At 22.7% G+C, this 16,564-nt stretch overlaps 6 protein-coding genes across 6 annotated transcripts; 1 reads left to right on the forward strand and 5 right to left on the reverse strand.

The window, feature by feature from the left end:
• Positions 1-1,417: 1,417 nt before the first annotated feature.
• Positions 1,418-3,739, reverse strand: PCHAS_1336700 (zinc finger protein, putative; the record flags this gene model as incomplete). Its single annotated transcript, XM_016799294.1, has 1 exon — positions 1,418-3,739. One exon carries the CDS (start codon positions 3,737-3,739, stop codon positions 1,418-1,420), a length of 2,322 nt encoding a protein of 773 aa, XP_016654605.1.
• Positions 3,740-5,576: 1,837 nt separating this feature from the next.
• On the reverse strand, positions 5,577-6,071 carry PCHAS_1336800 (translation initiation factor IF-1, putative; the record flags this gene model as incomplete). The annotated part of the gene is made up of 1 exon (XM_740165.1): positions 5,577-6,071. The coding sequence occupies one exon, from the start codon at positions 6,069-6,071 to the stop codon at positions 5,577-5,579; it is 495 nt and encodes a 164-aa protein (XP_745258.1).
• Positions 6,072-7,304: 1,233 nt separating this feature from the next.
• Positions 7,305-8,066, forward strand: PCHAS_1336900 (conserved Plasmodium protein, unknown function; the record flags this gene model as incomplete). The annotated part of the gene is made up of 1 exon (XM_016799295.1): positions 7,305-8,066. The coding sequence occupies one exon, from the start codon at positions 7,305-7,307 to the stop codon at positions 8,064-8,066; it is 762 nt and encodes a 253-aa protein (XP_016654606.1).
• An 838-nt stretch (positions 8,067-8,904) lies between these two features.
• Positions 8,905-9,993, reverse strand: PCHAS_1337000 (shewanella-like protein phosphatase 1, putative; the record flags this gene model as incomplete). Its single annotated transcript, XM_734188.2, has 1 exon — positions 8,905-9,993. The coding sequence occupies one exon, from the start codon at positions 9,991-9,993 to the stop codon at positions 8,905-8,907; it is 1,089 nt and encodes a 362-aa protein (XP_739281.2).
• A 1,352-nt stretch (positions 9,994-11,345) lies between these two features.
• On the reverse strand, positions 11,346-12,107 carry PCHAS_1337100 (pre-rRNA-processing protein PNO1, putative; the record flags this gene model as incomplete). Its single annotated transcript, XM_016799296.1, has 1 exon — positions 11,346-12,107. One exon carries the CDS (start codon positions 12,105-12,107, stop codon positions 11,346-11,348), a length of 762 nt encoding a protein of 253 aa, XP_016654607.1.
• A 1,389-nt stretch (positions 12,108-13,496) lies between these two features.
• PCHAS_1337200 (conserved Plasmodium protein, unknown function) lies at positions 13,497-15,614 on the reverse strand (the record flags this gene model as incomplete). Its single annotated transcript, XM_726785.2, has 1 exon — positions 13,497-15,614. One exon carries the CDS (start codon positions 15,612-15,614, stop codon positions 13,497-13,499), a length of 2,118 nt encoding a protein of 705 aa, XP_731878.2.
• Between the last annotated feature and the right edge of the window lie 950 nt (positions 15,615-16,564).

Consider the following 16,564-nt stretch of genomic DNA (forward strand, 5'->3'; position numbering starts at 1 on the left):
GTAAAAATATTTATATGGTTATATAACGTATTATACGTTATCTTTTTTAAATGAAATTAATTTTTGATTTGGCATTTGTTTGCTCTTAGTATATTTTAATATCTCTTCTTTTCACCATAAATTATCATGCTTGTTTTTCTTCAAAATTATTTTTCATCCATATTAAAAAGGGTACATATTATTTGATGGCCAAAAATGTAATGGAATTTTTTAATTTATATATTTTTTCCTTCTACTTCTTATAATTATTTTCATGGTACAAAAACGGATGTGATATTTTATCAATTTCATTCCAAATGAAAATTTTCTTTACTATTTATATTTTTATTTTTTTATTAAAAAAAATCAATTCCTATATACTCGTGCGAATATATATATGTATAATATACATATGCATAGGAGAGAAATATATATAAATATTAATAGGCCGAAATAATTATAATATATATTTATTAAAAAATAAAACAAAATTATTTGTTTTATTATTTATTTTTTATTTAAAATTTTAAACTTTTTTTCCTCGACTAAACTAATGTAAGAATAATTTCGCATTAATACGTAAAATGAACGGAGGGTAATACGACTTTGAATCTATATGCATATATATTTTTTTTTAATTTTATGTTGAAAATTTATCAACCGAACTGGTTTTGCGCATCCTTTATATTATTGACAAAATAAACAAATGAATAAATAAAAACATGTTTACGTACCTTTTTTGCATAAAGGAATATAGGCCAATTTATGCAAAGCTGAGGGGTCTTATAAATATCTAGTTCGTAGCTATTATATATATATATATTTGTATCATTTTGTATGTAATACAGGAATAATAAGAAACAACATTATTTTTTAATACCATATAAAAATACATTTATATATATACATGTACATATAACCATATGAACGATCTCCTAGAATCCTATGATTATGTCTATATTCCTAGGATAGGCAATTTTTTTTATATGCATCAAAAAATAAATGTAATCCGGTTTTTGAATAATAAGTCAAAGAACTTCTTAAAAACTCACCTTTCCCTTTTTCCCACAACTTATGTATATTATAATTTGTAAAATTTTCATCATTATATAATAATGGAAAGTATTAAAAAATATCCTAAAGTTTTTTCTGTATATATATATATAAACACAGGAATGATATATGCACACTTACGCTTATATATGTGAATATATTTTGACAGTATCCACAATTCTAAGACGTTATTGGATATGCACATTAAATCGAATAACGTAAAGAAGAAAAGGTAATAATAGAAAATAAAATAAATAAACAAATATGCAACAGCATAAAGACAAAAAAGATTATATTAAGAGTATGAGAAATTTAAAAAATATAGGTATTGAAAGCGGTGTGTAAAATTGTGATTTGGGCACTGCTTGACCTTATGAGAATAATTTTATGTGTCATCATAAAAATCGCTATTTTTTTTAGAAGATTGTTTTACATTATCTAAAAAATTTGCATTTGGATCATCAAAATCTTTGTATTGATCTCTTGAATTATTTGTGAGTAAATGAAAATTCTGATTTTTATAACTATTTTTCTTAAAATATGTGCTTTTATTATTTAAATAATTTTTAGAATTGTTAGAATTATGTTTTTTTTCCATCATAAAAAAAAAGTTAAAACTGTGAGGGCTTTTGTAAAAATATCTTTGCATAATTTGTGCTTCAGTTTCCGTAATTAATTTCATTTTAATTTGATTATGTTTAATAAAAATATGATTAGGTACATCAGTAATGTTATTAAAAAGTTTCATACATTTTGCGCATCTAATTTCTGTTTTATTTGTACCACTATCAGTGTTGGATTCTTTTTTTAATATATAACCCTTATTTAATATTTCTTTAAATTCATTAGTTTGTTCGATATCAATTATTTCATTATAATTCTCTTTTATTGCGGCATTAATTTCTTGATCAAAATTTGCAACCCATTTAAGTTGACAATAAGATATTTCTTCATTTTTAAAGAACTTATCCTTTATTAGTTGTAACTCCTTATTTGCATTTATTTCATCGTTACCTTTATTAAAATTATCGCTCTGAGGTATTTCATTTATTAAATCGCCATTATTATTTCCAGATAAATGAATAGCACTATTTTTATCATTCATATAATATCCTAATCTCTTAACATTATAATTTTCATAAAAAATTGGAATTAAATTCGTATAAAATGCATTATCCATATTTACTCGTAAATAAAAATATCCACATTCTCTAACCATTTCATCATATGTATTAAATTTTCTAGCAGAATAATAACAAAAATTATGAACAAATCTTAAATACAAAATCAGAATGTCTAATTTTTTTCGTATATCTAAATCTGTATTTTCTTCAATTATTTCAATAATGTAACTTTCTTCACCCTCTAGTTTATCTATGTTATCCATATCGTTTGCATTATTCGATTCATCATTATTATCTTTTTTTTTTCTTCCTCCTCTTTTTCCCGCGCCTTTACCCTTTGGAGCGGTTTCCTCTTTTGAAGCATCTTTCTCTTGTCCTTCATTTTCTGTTTTTCTTTTTTTTCTTCTATCTTCAAAATCGTTTTCTTCTGTCATGCTTTGTATAAATAATGAATCAATATGGCACGATCTGTCTAACTTTCTAACAATATTTTTAGCATATCTATAATCTATTTTTATTCTTTCATCGTGTGAACATATAGGTGGGCACAATCTAAAATCTAAATAATGATAATTATTTCTTTTTACATTATTAAAATTCCACCCTCTAATATTAATACTATGTGCTTTTTCACGTATATGGTTTAATAACTCATTCATTTTAGTACTTTTTTTAAAATATATATTTGCTTTTCTGTGAAAAGATGGAGCAGTTGATAAAGAAAATGGTCTTACCTCTTTACTGTTATATGTATCCCATATATTTATATTTAATGGATCATAATCTAATTCATTTAATTTTTTTAATATATCAAATTTGTTTATTCTAGTTGGTATATGATCTACATGTAAAGCAATACTTGATAGATAATTTACTATTTTTATTAATATGTTATTATTTTCATTTACATTTTCAATTTTACATTTTATTTTCTCTTTCCATATATTAACTTGATATACATTTTCTTTTGTCATTACCTCATTCGTTTTCTTTTCGTTTTTAACTGTATCATTATCACCATCTTCATTTTTATCTTCTTCATCTTTTATATACTCTTTTTGAGTTTCATTTTTTTTTATGTCATTTTCGCCTTTCTTTTCTTCAATATTTGTATTAATTTCTAAGCTAAAATTATCAAAGTTGTCATTATTATATAATATCATAAATTCTTTAAAATTATTTTGAGCCGATTTAATATTTAATTCAGCTTGTTCATTCATATATTTGACTCGATATTTTTCGATAAAAAATGAACTAGTACATTCATTATTACATATGAGTTCTAAATTCTTTGATATACTTTCAATAGCTACATTTTTTATTTCATTTGCCATATCATCTATTGTTTTATATTTTTTTATATCGTTATAAAATTTCTTTATTATGTCTGAAAATACATATTCATCTATGCTATCATTTTTTTCTTTTTTAAAATGATTTACTAAATATTTTTCAAATTCTTCATCACTTTCAAACTCGATGCTTTTTTTCTTCAGTTTATTACTAGCGTCTTTATTTTCTTCTTCATTATCTCCTCTTTTTCTTTTCTTGTCATTTGATGTTATATCATCACTTTCTTTCATTTTCGATGTGCTTACTCTTTCAATATCTTCGATGTTTACTTGGTTTTTCGTTCGTTCGTTCGTTCGTTCGTTCGGTCGTTCTTTCTTGCTTATTTGACTAGCCGTTTTGCTCTACAAGCATACATATATACATGCGTGTGTATTGATATGCTTGAGTGCGCATATATATAGTACAATATATATGTATTGCTTATTTTAACGCGCTATAGTTACTCTTATTATTTGTTTCCCCTTTGTTATAACCTTTTTTGTTTTACAAACAAACTTTAAAACATAATTAGGGATATTTCATTCGAAAATGATAAAAGATTTAAAAAAAAAGTAGCTAAAAAAAATATATTATAAAATCATTATGTAATTAACAATATTATATATAATATATGTAAATATATACAGTATGTAATTATGTATAACTTAAAAATGATGATAATACCCCCCAAAAAATTGTTATATAATAATAAAAATAATAGTTATAAAATAAATAAAAAAATAAAAATATATGTTAATTAAAATAAATTATAATAAAAATTTTTAAAAGGTATGTAATAGCTTCCAAAAAATGAAAAAATGCATATATGTAGCAAAATAATAAACGGTGGTATCTGTAAAATTTTGATGGTAAGTATTAATACATATACATATATATTATATTCATGCTTATCCGAATATAGGAAACAACTGCATAGTTCAAAAATATGTATGATACATTTCGAGTATTTAAAAAAATAATGATTGTTCGAAATAAAAACAAGCCATATGTATCCCATTATGCTTTATTTTTACATACAATTTTTAAGTTAGCAGAGATCCACAAATCATTATCATTTTGCAAATACATATATAAGTAGTATAACTTATATAACAATATTTTTATTAATAAATATGAGGCATATTATTATATGCGTAAATATTAATATGTTACAGTTCCTTATAATAAGTTATCATTTGTTCATATTTAATGATACGTACATATATATTATAATAAGAAAACATATAACATTTAAGTGGGGAATAGCTATTTTGGATTTGTGTTGTTTTAATTTTCCATATATTAAGAATGTATATAAGATGTTTATTATAAATATACATTACTTCATATGTCTGGTGTTTAAAAGATATTCAACTAATCAATATGATCTCTTATTTAAAACAATAGTTATCAGTTTTCCATTGTATAAAATAAATATTATAATGCTTTTATTCGATTATAGCATTTGCTATATTTATATGTCTTTCTTTTTTTGCGTTTATTCTTTATCAAAAAAATGAAATGTGAATTATTCTATAGCATATTATGCCAAATATAGTTTATTACACATAATTAAAAAAATATATAAAATAAAAAAATACATATACTAAACTAGAAACCTTTTTATGGTTGTTCTAGGAATATTACATTTAAAAAATTCAAATAAAAAACAAAGAATCTCATTTAGATATAAAACGAGACAATATTTTGGTTGCCAAATAAAATAAAAAGTTATGAACTTTCTTTGGATTATCCAAACGAAGAAATTTATGTCTAAATCAGGATATTTGTTTGGATCTATTAAATTTCACAAATTTACATATATGCATTTAAGAGTTGCATATGTATTGAAGGTGTTCATACTATTTCAATTATCTTTTATTTCTATTACTTTAATACAAGCCTCAAAAATTATTTGTTGTTCATAAAATGGTGGGAAAATAATATGATAAGCTGCATGTGGAGTTGTGGCACTGATAAATAGCCAAAGTCATTTTTTAGTAAGGTATATTTTAACAAATATACTACTAATTTTGTAAATTATATCCTTTTCTTACTATTTGTGCTCTCTCGCATTTTTAAGTGCCCCTACCTTTTACGCTTCATTGGAGTTTGCTGCAAATATCTATAGACAATTTTTCCTCGCCGCTGTTCGAAATTTAATTTATGAATTTGAATTTTAACAGTATCTCCTAAATTAATTTTAACTTTATTAACTCTTAATTTTCCAGAAATAAAACATAAAAATTTTTCGCCATTTTGAATACTAACTACAAAATTGGTATTAGCTAAGCATTCTTCGACTATTCCATTCATTTCAATTACATCATTTTCTTTTTTCTTTTTTATAATGCCATTTTTAAGGTTATTATCTTTTAAAATAAACCTTTTAATAATTTTTCCCTTTTTATCACATAAGGATAATTTTCTTTTATTTAAACCCCCCACCCTGGGTGTCAGACATGTATCCAATTTTCCAACATTATTGATAAAGAAATTTTTTTTCAAACTTACCACATTTGTTAAATAAATTAAATAGAATAAACATAAAAAATATATCATAAAAATAAAATTACAATGCATGTATGTTTTTAAGATATTAACTCTGTTGTTGTATATATAATATTACAAGCTTGTCAACCTAACAAAAAATAACTACAATATTTGTTTATGCATGTTTTATTTGGACATTATATATCAAAATTCACATAAGTGATACTCTTTGGGTTTTGGAAAATATTCTAAAAAAATCGCACACTATTTAGTCTTCCTTTTTCCATTTTTTTTGGAGGAAAACGTACTATTGCTACAATAATATGTTTTATTATTCCTCGAACTAAAAAAATAAAAATATGATATACATATTCCTTCTTCTGCACTATCTTGTAGTCTTCCTCATAATTAGAAAATAAATATATATCAGTCTCGATTTTTAAGATTATATAAAAAATTATAGAAAATGTATTTTTTTCCTCAAGCGAATGCACAATGTATTATAATTAACTGTGTATTATATTATTGTATACAAAATTTAAAAAATTATGATGAGGAAATACGAAGTTCTTATATTTATTAAAAATATATATTACAAAATAAATAATTTTTATCACATCCTTATTTTTATCTTCAATTTTTTTGTTTCATTTATTTTTTTCCCGCTGTAAAGTATGTAATTATTTTGCCGTATTGCAATAATTTATTACGTATATATATTCGTATATTCACTTAATTTTATACATTAATTTTGATTAGAAGTTTTATGAAAAAAGGTAATACTTCTTATGATTGAATTTTTTTAAAAATACGTTGCTAGTTTTTTAATTTAGCAATTATTTGTTCATATATTTAAGGATGATTTTTTTGTTTTTTGGGGGAATTATTCATCATGTAAAAAATATTTGTATATTTTTATGTCCTATTTTTTATTACCATATTTAAGATATATGTATTTTCCGTATTTCTTAAGTACATTCATTAAAAACGTTAGCAAATAAAGAAGGATTATTGTATACATTTTATAATTGCCAAAATATTGCTCTCTCAATATGTACATTAAAATTTGATATATATATATTCATATATGGGCCCTGTTACAGGGAAAATAATATAATAGTAATTTTTTTTTACTCGGAAATGTTTATACGTAAACTATTTCGAATAAAAGAAAATGAAAAAGGACGACCAAGTAATATCACCGCATTAAGCCAATAATAGAAAACAAACGAATACATTTATACATATATAATACATATGTGCCTTTTCGTTCGGGTTGTATACATGGAACAATATTCTCAAATTTGAAAACTGCTTGAAAAAATGAAGAAAAATTACAACGTAATAAACAATGATGATGAAGATGATGTATATAAGTATAACGAAGGAATTCGATACAGAGAATATAAGAAAACTATTAGAAATATTCAAATAAATTTTGAGCAAGTTTTAAGTGATTGTAAAGACAATTTTAATTATAATGAAAATGATCTATATAAAAAAAAAGAACATGAATTAAGTGATATAATTTTTGATAAAAAAAAAAAAATCGAACAGCTAGAAAATTTACATAAAGAAGGGATACAAAATTTACAAATAATGCAAAATTATTTTAGTCATAATAAAACATATGCTTTAGAAATTTCTAGATATTTAAGTATATTTGATAAATTTAAAATACAACTTCAAAGTGTTAGAGCTACTTTAGATAAAGTATGCATGTATAATAATATTCTATATAAAAAGAAAGGAAATACTCTTACACCTCATTTTAATAAAGAGGATGGAAGTAATATTAGTAATCATATAAATAAAATAAATCATGTATTTAAAGAAAGAAGCGCGTTAGAGTATTCTCTTAGCGAATTAGATAATATTTTATCTATAGGAAGTCAAACTAATATCAAATTAAAATTACAAAATTCATATATTGTTAACCAAATAAAAAAAATTAATGTTATTAATACCCATATACCTCAGATAAAAAAAATATTAAAAAAAATTAAAACCTATAATTTAAAGAAAACTATTATTTTAGCAATTGTGATAGCTCTCTGTATATTTGTTTTTTTTATGTTCAGATAGCTGTCTACACAATGTAAGCCTATTCATTCAATAAACACGTTTTTTCATATATTATTTTGTATAGAATTATATTCTTACTATAAGGAGAGTATGAAGAATGTGGCACACGAGGAATCTATCTATATATAATATAAAACCGTATTATACACTATTTCATATACTTAGATATATAAATAGTTATTATTGCTTGCATGCTATATTTATGCTAAATATTTTATTGCCATATTTTACCCCCGATAAGAAGTTGCCACAGTAAAAGATCCTTATATTAACGACATTTGTATATATGAGCACGCATGTAAATTGTCATTTGAGCAATGGATTTTGATGCTTGGAACATGTTTTATTATTTTAATAGAAATTTAATGATAATATTTTTCTTTTGAACAGCTTTTTTATGTATGCATATAATCGCATGCATATGCTGTGTTTTTTTTGTGTGCATATTATTCGTTTTTTTATAAAAATAATACAAAACTATGTTTATATTTTATATAAATATATTTTGTCAAATTTAAGATAAACAACATTTGTTATTTTTTTATTAAATTACTTAAAAAATGGATATATATATGTTATAATGCAAATTGGTATAAAAAAAACAATTTTTATAATATTCGGAAATGCTTACTCACATGTATAATATATGGGGGTATGCATAAAAGGTTTGAAAAAATATGGAATAAGCAAATCGGCTCATAATGCCTTTAAAAAATCAATTGAGTTTCATGGCTAAACTAAACAAGCGAGTATAAAAAATATGAACATATATATATCAAAAATGCCTATATAATATGATGCAACAAGCATATAAATGATTGTTTTACAAATATATATCTCATGAGATTTCGTTCAAATAAGTTTGCTTTTCCTGCACACAATATTTGACTTTATGTGGGGTATTCAATTGTATTTTGGTGTGTGGGCATTTTTTTTTTTTGTCAACAACTAATCTAACTGCTTTAATTTTATTATCATCAATTTTAAGATAACTTGGATAAGGCTGGCCATCATTCGTAAATAAGCTCATACCTGTATCGATAAGAAAATAATGGTTATTACAATAAGAACCAATTTTGTGTGATGATTGTCTAGTATGCCCAACAACTAAATATTTAGCATCATATTTATCTAAAATGTGAAATAATTCTGAGCATCTTTCTTTTTCATAATAAGGTACACTTCTTGATATAACATCACTCCATAATACTCCATCTCGACTTAAGTAATCAAGAAATGAATCATATTTTAAAATTTCGCAGTTATTTTCTATTTGCAATCGAGTTTTTAAATTTATATCATTTATACTAAATTTCGATATTAATGAATTTAATCCTCCATGCGTAAATATGATATTGTTAACTTTAACCATAGGTGGTAATCGTATTAATCTTTTATGATATGCTCCATTGGGGCTTACAAAACTATAATATCTATAATTAATATCATTATCAAAAAATATTTTAGTTTCCATTGGATTTACATAATGAAAACTACCACATAAATTTAATTGTTCATGGTTTCCCATTATTAATATTACTCTACTATTTTTTTTTACTGCTTCTTTTTGCAATTTAAATAAAAAGCTATAAATTATTGGACCATATATACCACGATCGAATACATCACCATTTTGTACTAATAAAACATTATCACCAATCCAATTATCATCTTCATCGATCAATTCTGAATGCCTTAAAATTAGTTTTAAGCTGTCTATGTCCCCGTGTAAATCTCCTATAGCTATAATTTTACCATTCCATTTTATATTATCATATTTATGATAATAGGAGCTATCTAATTTTTTCTTATCAATCACTAAATTTTTAAATAAAAAAGGTTGCTTAGAATCAGATTTACTTTCACCCTTTTTAACTATTGCAATGTATAGTAGCAACAATATGTATAATGCCTTTTTAAAAATCATTTTTACCTCTCTGTGCTTATATGTTTATATATTTGAGATGCATCATTATTTTTTTCAAAATAAGTTTATGTTATAAATAGCAAAAATTGCACCTGCTCAGACGCATTCAATTATGATCTACGCCGACTTTAACTGGAAGATGTTTCAATTATTCTGTTTTTTTGTTCTGTAATGCAAATTTGCATATACTTTATAAATTTTTAGGTTACCAATTTGCTATTTGCTTTCTCAATATATATGCATATGTATATATATTTTTTTTGGCAACTTTATTCAATATTAACTGTAAGCAAGCCTATGTTAAAACAGCCATCCAATTATTGATGTGAAACATAGTTTTATATCTTGAGGATGGATACTATAATATTTGCTATATTTTATTGTTTCCTATTTTAAATATTCACTGGAAATAAATCAAATACATAAATGAGAACATAAGGGTCCCCAAAGTGAAAACATGTATAACTATTACTATTCGAAAAGGAAACAAATGCACACCAAATATTAATTGAAAATGATATTCCTTTTTATAATAAAAAAATAAAATAAAATTTAAAAAAATAATAAAACTAAAGTGATATATTTTTTCCCTTTTTCTCCTTTCACATTAATATGCATTTTAAATAATTATGCGTGCTTTTATTTCAAAAATTTACATAATTGTTATAATTAAGCTTGCAAATATTTCCAAATAAGCCATCGGATATTTTATCTTATGATATATTTTTGCATAAATAAATACATATATAGTTGTAACAATATATATGCTAATATTTATATTTTTTTCACAATGTAAAAGTTATACTTATATCTGTTTAATAAGAAAAGTTGCATATAGCATTAAAAAAGCCACACAAAAAAAAACGAAATAAAGAAATGTAAAATTAAGCAAAATAAAATGAAAGTGTTACATATAGGGGATGTACTAAAATCATTTATTATCCATATGCATTCAAATTTAACAAAAATAAAAAATAACACAGTGTGATAGCAATAAAACAATAATATATACATAATAGTTGAGTAATTTTAATAAAAAACTACTTTATCAATATTTAGGAGGAATAGAATTCATGAAACTGCGTACAAACGCACACATATGTAAATAAATATATAGATAATTAACAAATATGTTCAATTATGGTTGTTTGCACACATAATTGATATCAAAATAAGGCAAATACATATTTTTTATTTTTATAAATATTAAAAAATGCACGTTAAGTTTGGGCACTTAATCGCCCTTATTCTAAAATATGTGCATATATATGTTTATTTTTGTAATTCATTTTCAAAGCATGTTGTACAATATAGGAGCGAGTATATCATTCCTCATTAACAAATTTCTGCCATTAAAATCGCTCTTTAAGTCTTTTAGCAAGTATATTCAGTTTGTTGAAAATTTTTCCTTGAGTTGATCCAAGAATTAAACTACATATAGAATATCTAGCCATTTTGATATTATTAAAACTACCTAGTATATGTATTTTATCACCTGCTATTACTATTCTTGTTTTTGTTGCATTTTCAATAGCATATTTAGTTGATCCATTACTACCACATATTCTACCAATACATCGAGATAAATGATCTCCTTTTAATATTTTAACATCCTTTATTTGAAAACTTTCAATGTATAAATCATCTATTCTCAATAATGCTAAGGCATCTTCAATACTGAATCCAAGTAAATATGCTTTAATATAATCTGAGGATTTTTGTAAATTATTTTTATCCTCTGTTAATTTACATGTTCTTACTTCTATTTTATCTTTATTCATACGTATTTCTAATTTTAAATTTGTTACAATTGGTTTTATTAATTCAAGCCAATTATTTTTTACTGATGATATTCTTTGTCTAGGTATAGTTATAATTCTCATTTCATTCTTATTAATAGAACTATCATTATTTTTTTTGATATTTTTAAATATTAATTTGTTTTTTACTTTTTTATTATTATCTGTATCATTATCTTGTAATATATTTTCTAAGGTCAAAACATTTCGTGTTTCTTCCCCATTTATGCCGTTATCATTTTCCTCAAATTTTTCTTTTGTTACATTTTTCCTATCATCCCGTGTAGTCACCGAATTTGTAATCCTTTTCGTCATTTTGCCTCCTTTAAATACGTATTTATCAATATTTATATTTATTTATTTGTTTAATGATCATATAAATAGCAAATTGTAACGTGTTTTATGTACTAAGCCTTAAATGCTATTTCTTCAATGCCATTTAATTTAGTATTTTTTTTTTTAAGAATTATGCAAAAAATTGTATGTATAGTTATATTGTGATGAGAAGCATGAATATTTCAATTTTCTATCGTTTTAAAATATATATAATATGTATTATAAATTATCTTGAATTTCTAAGAAAAATAAATGATTTTGTGAATTTTAAAACCCAAAGAAAATTATTCATACAATTTTTTATTAAAAAAAAATATATTTTAAATTTATTATTAAAATTTATTTCCATTGTTCTACATTTATATGTTAAAAAAATAATATATTATATCCATTTATATACTAATTTATTCATTTATTTTTTGATATACATTCTTAACTTTTTTTAAAATATTTTTATTCTCTATATATGCCTTTTGGTGACAGCATATATAGGCGTTTCAATTGCTGCTACACCAAAAAAATTATAAGTAATAATAAATACTACAAAATTAATTATGTTATAATAAAAATAAATAAAAAATTAATAAAACAAAAATTATTTACAAAATAAAAGAACAATATTAAAAAAACATCAATCAGGTAAAAATGTTCCTTTATGTAATTGACCATAATTTAAGATATAAATTGCGGTGTAGCCTTTTGCGAAAAATACAACTGTATTGGTATATAGCCCTATTAAATTTGTTTTTTACTTAGTATTTTTTCTTTATAAATAAATATATTATTAAGTAGTATAATATAATAGCGTGGCATTTTAAGGATATTATCCAACAATTGTAAAAAATAAGTAAGTAACCATGTATATATAAAAATATTATTAAGTATATGCTTCATTTCATTGGAATATATTTTGGTCATAAACTTTCAAACTTTTTTTATAAAATTGTACCGTTTTTATATATATTTTTTGATATTACGTAATTAGTAAGAAGTACTATCGAAACATATGATATGTTTTATGTCCCTTATATATTTAAATTGTACATACTAAAAAGGCAAATGAAATTTTAAATTATTATAAGTTTATAAAAAAATTAATCATGTAAGATAAAAGACAAAACTATATAGAATAAACAATTTGTTGTAATTGAGAAAAAATGTTTATGTAATTCACATGGTAAATCATAAAATAATTGGCTATAGTATGTGCCAATTAAAATCGAAAGCTGTCTCTTAATGTGGGGGTTCAAAAAAAATTATGTAAAATCACCAAATAAAATTGTCAATGAATAAGTATACAAATTATAAAAATTACGGCAAACACAATATGCTTTATTTTTCGGCACTCTTTTTCTATGCACACGCTCTTTACTGAACCAAATGAAGATAAGAAAAAAGAGCGTTTGCAAAAATATCTGACTTAAAAGAATAATTAATCAACATTTTTAAGACGTCATTATAAACATTTTTTGATATATTTATTATCTCTGAGTTAGATATTTTATTCTCATCACCTTGTTTTTTCAAACAATATAATACTTTCATTACTTTTTGAAAACATATAGAATTTTCATCATAATGTTTTTTTGTATTCATTATATTACAAATATACAACTTTTTAATAAGGATTTTTATTTCAATAATTTTGATTTGTTCATAACTTTTTAAATAAAAAGTTGCTATTTTATGTTTTTCCATTTTGTTATGCATATATTCGCTAAGGAATAATAGGTCATTGTAGCTTTTAAAAATGTTCTTGTTTTTAAGGAGCATTTTTATTTTATGCTTAAACAAGTAAATCTTTAAATTCAAATTCTCACAATCATTATTATCACTATTAACATTATTATTATCTTCCGAAGAATTTTTTTGTGCACACTTTTCAAAATGATCTGTTGTTTTTTTTTTTTCATGAAGTGAGACATTTTCTTTAACGATTTCTGTACATTTGTCTGGATTATTCTCTATTAATGGATATTTGGACTCATTAGATTTTAATAAAAAAAATTGATTAATATTAACGTATTCATCTTTGTTAGTGCTTTTACTTAGTCCACATAAAACGGCACTCATATTATTGTTAATTTTGCTAGCCCCATTATTCATTTTCGAAAAATTAGCTATAGAACGGTTTCTTTCATTTTCCAAATAACCCAATGTATTGTAGCAAAATTCACAAAAAAAAAAATACCTATAGCTTTTTGCTTCATTTCTATTAATTACTATATTATAATGATTTGTTAAATTATAATTAAAACATAAAGAATTTGAAAAAATATAAATATTATTATCAGTATCTTTTATAGAATCCCATGAAACTGTTTCACATTCCTCACAAAATGCATGATCAAAAAAATTAGGTATATTTAAATACACATAAGGCATTATAAGATTAATGTTTGTATAAAACATAATGTTTTTATTGCATACTTTGCATTGTATTATGTTTTCTTTTAATTTTAGCATATTGTCTAATTCTCTATTTTTATATATATCAAAAAAACTTGTATTTTTTCTATTTACAATTATTTCTACTAATAATATTATACTCAATTTTTTGTTTAACACAAAATTAATTGATTTAATCTTCCCATTTATTATTGTTAACATGGAGGGTAGCATTATATATTTACACAATTTTTTTTTTTTCTCTTTTAATTGTATATTTATCTCTTTGCTAAATTTCCCTTTACTGAAAATTTCTTGTATTTCTAACACGCTAGTTAAATCGCAAAACTGATTATTTTCGAACTTTTTGTTTTTATTCTCCTCATTCTTCTCCTTTAATGCTTGAACTGTACCCGTTTTTGTTTCATTTTTATTATTGCTACCATGTATGCCATTTGGTTTTGTTTCTGCAAATCGTTTTTTCGCTTCATTCCCATTTTCTGTTTTCCTATTTATACATTTATCTGCACATATATTTTTGTCATTGTCTAAGTTTTTATGCTCTGTAGAATATATATCCTCCTTTTTTATGGGTTTATTATATCTCAAAAAACTTGGACTATTATTATTATATTTTTTATAAACATCTTTTTCATATATTTCACATTTTTCATTATGTTCGCTTTTTTCTATATGAACATAATTGTCTTCCCCTTTGTTAACAGAATAATTGACGTAGTTTAATTGAATTTTTTTGGATGGGAAAACATTTTGTGCCTCATCATTTCTACCTTTTATAGATGGTTCAGCATTGTATGAGTTATTTTTGTCTGAACCTTTTTTTATTGATAATATTTTTTGATCATACTCACAATCATTTTTATGATTATATATAAGCGTGAATTTAACTTTATACAAATGAAAATTTTTAATACTTTTTTTTTTTTTGATTATAATAGAAGCTTTAACATGGTTTAAAGCAATTTTGGAAGTGAGTAAATAGTTAATAAACGATTTTGTGAAAATATCGAATTGGATATTTAGTGACACAATATTTTGCTTGACATAATATTCAGCATATTTCATTATTAAATACATGCATCAAAAAACAAAAAAACATAATAATACCAAATTGGCGAACGAGATTAAAATTAAATACAAAAAAGGATAATAAATGCCATTTATCGAAAAAAACACTTTATTTATAATAAAGTAAATCTACATATATTTTTTGGATACTATACACAGAAATAATGTTACATATAAATGATCTACTATGTTAATTAATTTTTCATTGCAATAATTTAATTTATGTTGTATTCATTTTTTAAAATTTGGAGTTCTAAATAATACTACTTTTCTTTATATTCAATCTATTTTTTCGATTTTGTGTTATATATCCTTTGAATAGCATTTATTCTATCTCTATTATTTATTATTTTTTTTTACAATTTGGATATGAATATGTTTATATTTTTCTTTTTTTTTATAGGAAACAATTTTATAATTGACCGCAATTTTTTTCCACCCATTGCTTTTATATATCCCATATACACATAAATAATATAGCATGGAATTTTCTCATTTTTTCCATTTTTATTCATTTAATTTATATCATTTGAAATATTGTTTATGAGTTATATTAAACAATATAAGAGCATTGGGGTCTCACATCTAAATAAAATTATAATTCTATTCATCAAATAATAATTTATTATATATTTTTATTATATTACCAAAAATGGTAACAATATAAAGCAAATAAAAAGGGGATAAAAAAAACAATAACAACTCTTATAATTATTACATAGTATTTTAATAGTTATTTTTGTGTTGGTCTTTGTGTGTATTTAATTAAAGATCAGTGTTCATAATATTCCACAGCAATTTTTTAGAAAAATGACGGATCAAAATGGGTTCGTGATAATATAGAAAATTTACATTTTCAAAGGAAATAATCAAATATAAATAATTATAATGAAAATTAATAATTATAAAATATGTATTGAATAATTCGTTCTTTAAATGTATAGTTGTTCCACTGGTAA

This window comes from Plasmodium chabaudi (assembly GCF_900002335.3).
Source record: "Plasmodium chabaudi chabaudi strain AS genome assembly, chromosome: 13".
Lineage (NCBI taxonomy): Eukaryota > Apicomplexa > Aconoidasida > Haemosporida > Plasmodiidae > Plasmodium > Plasmodium chabaudi.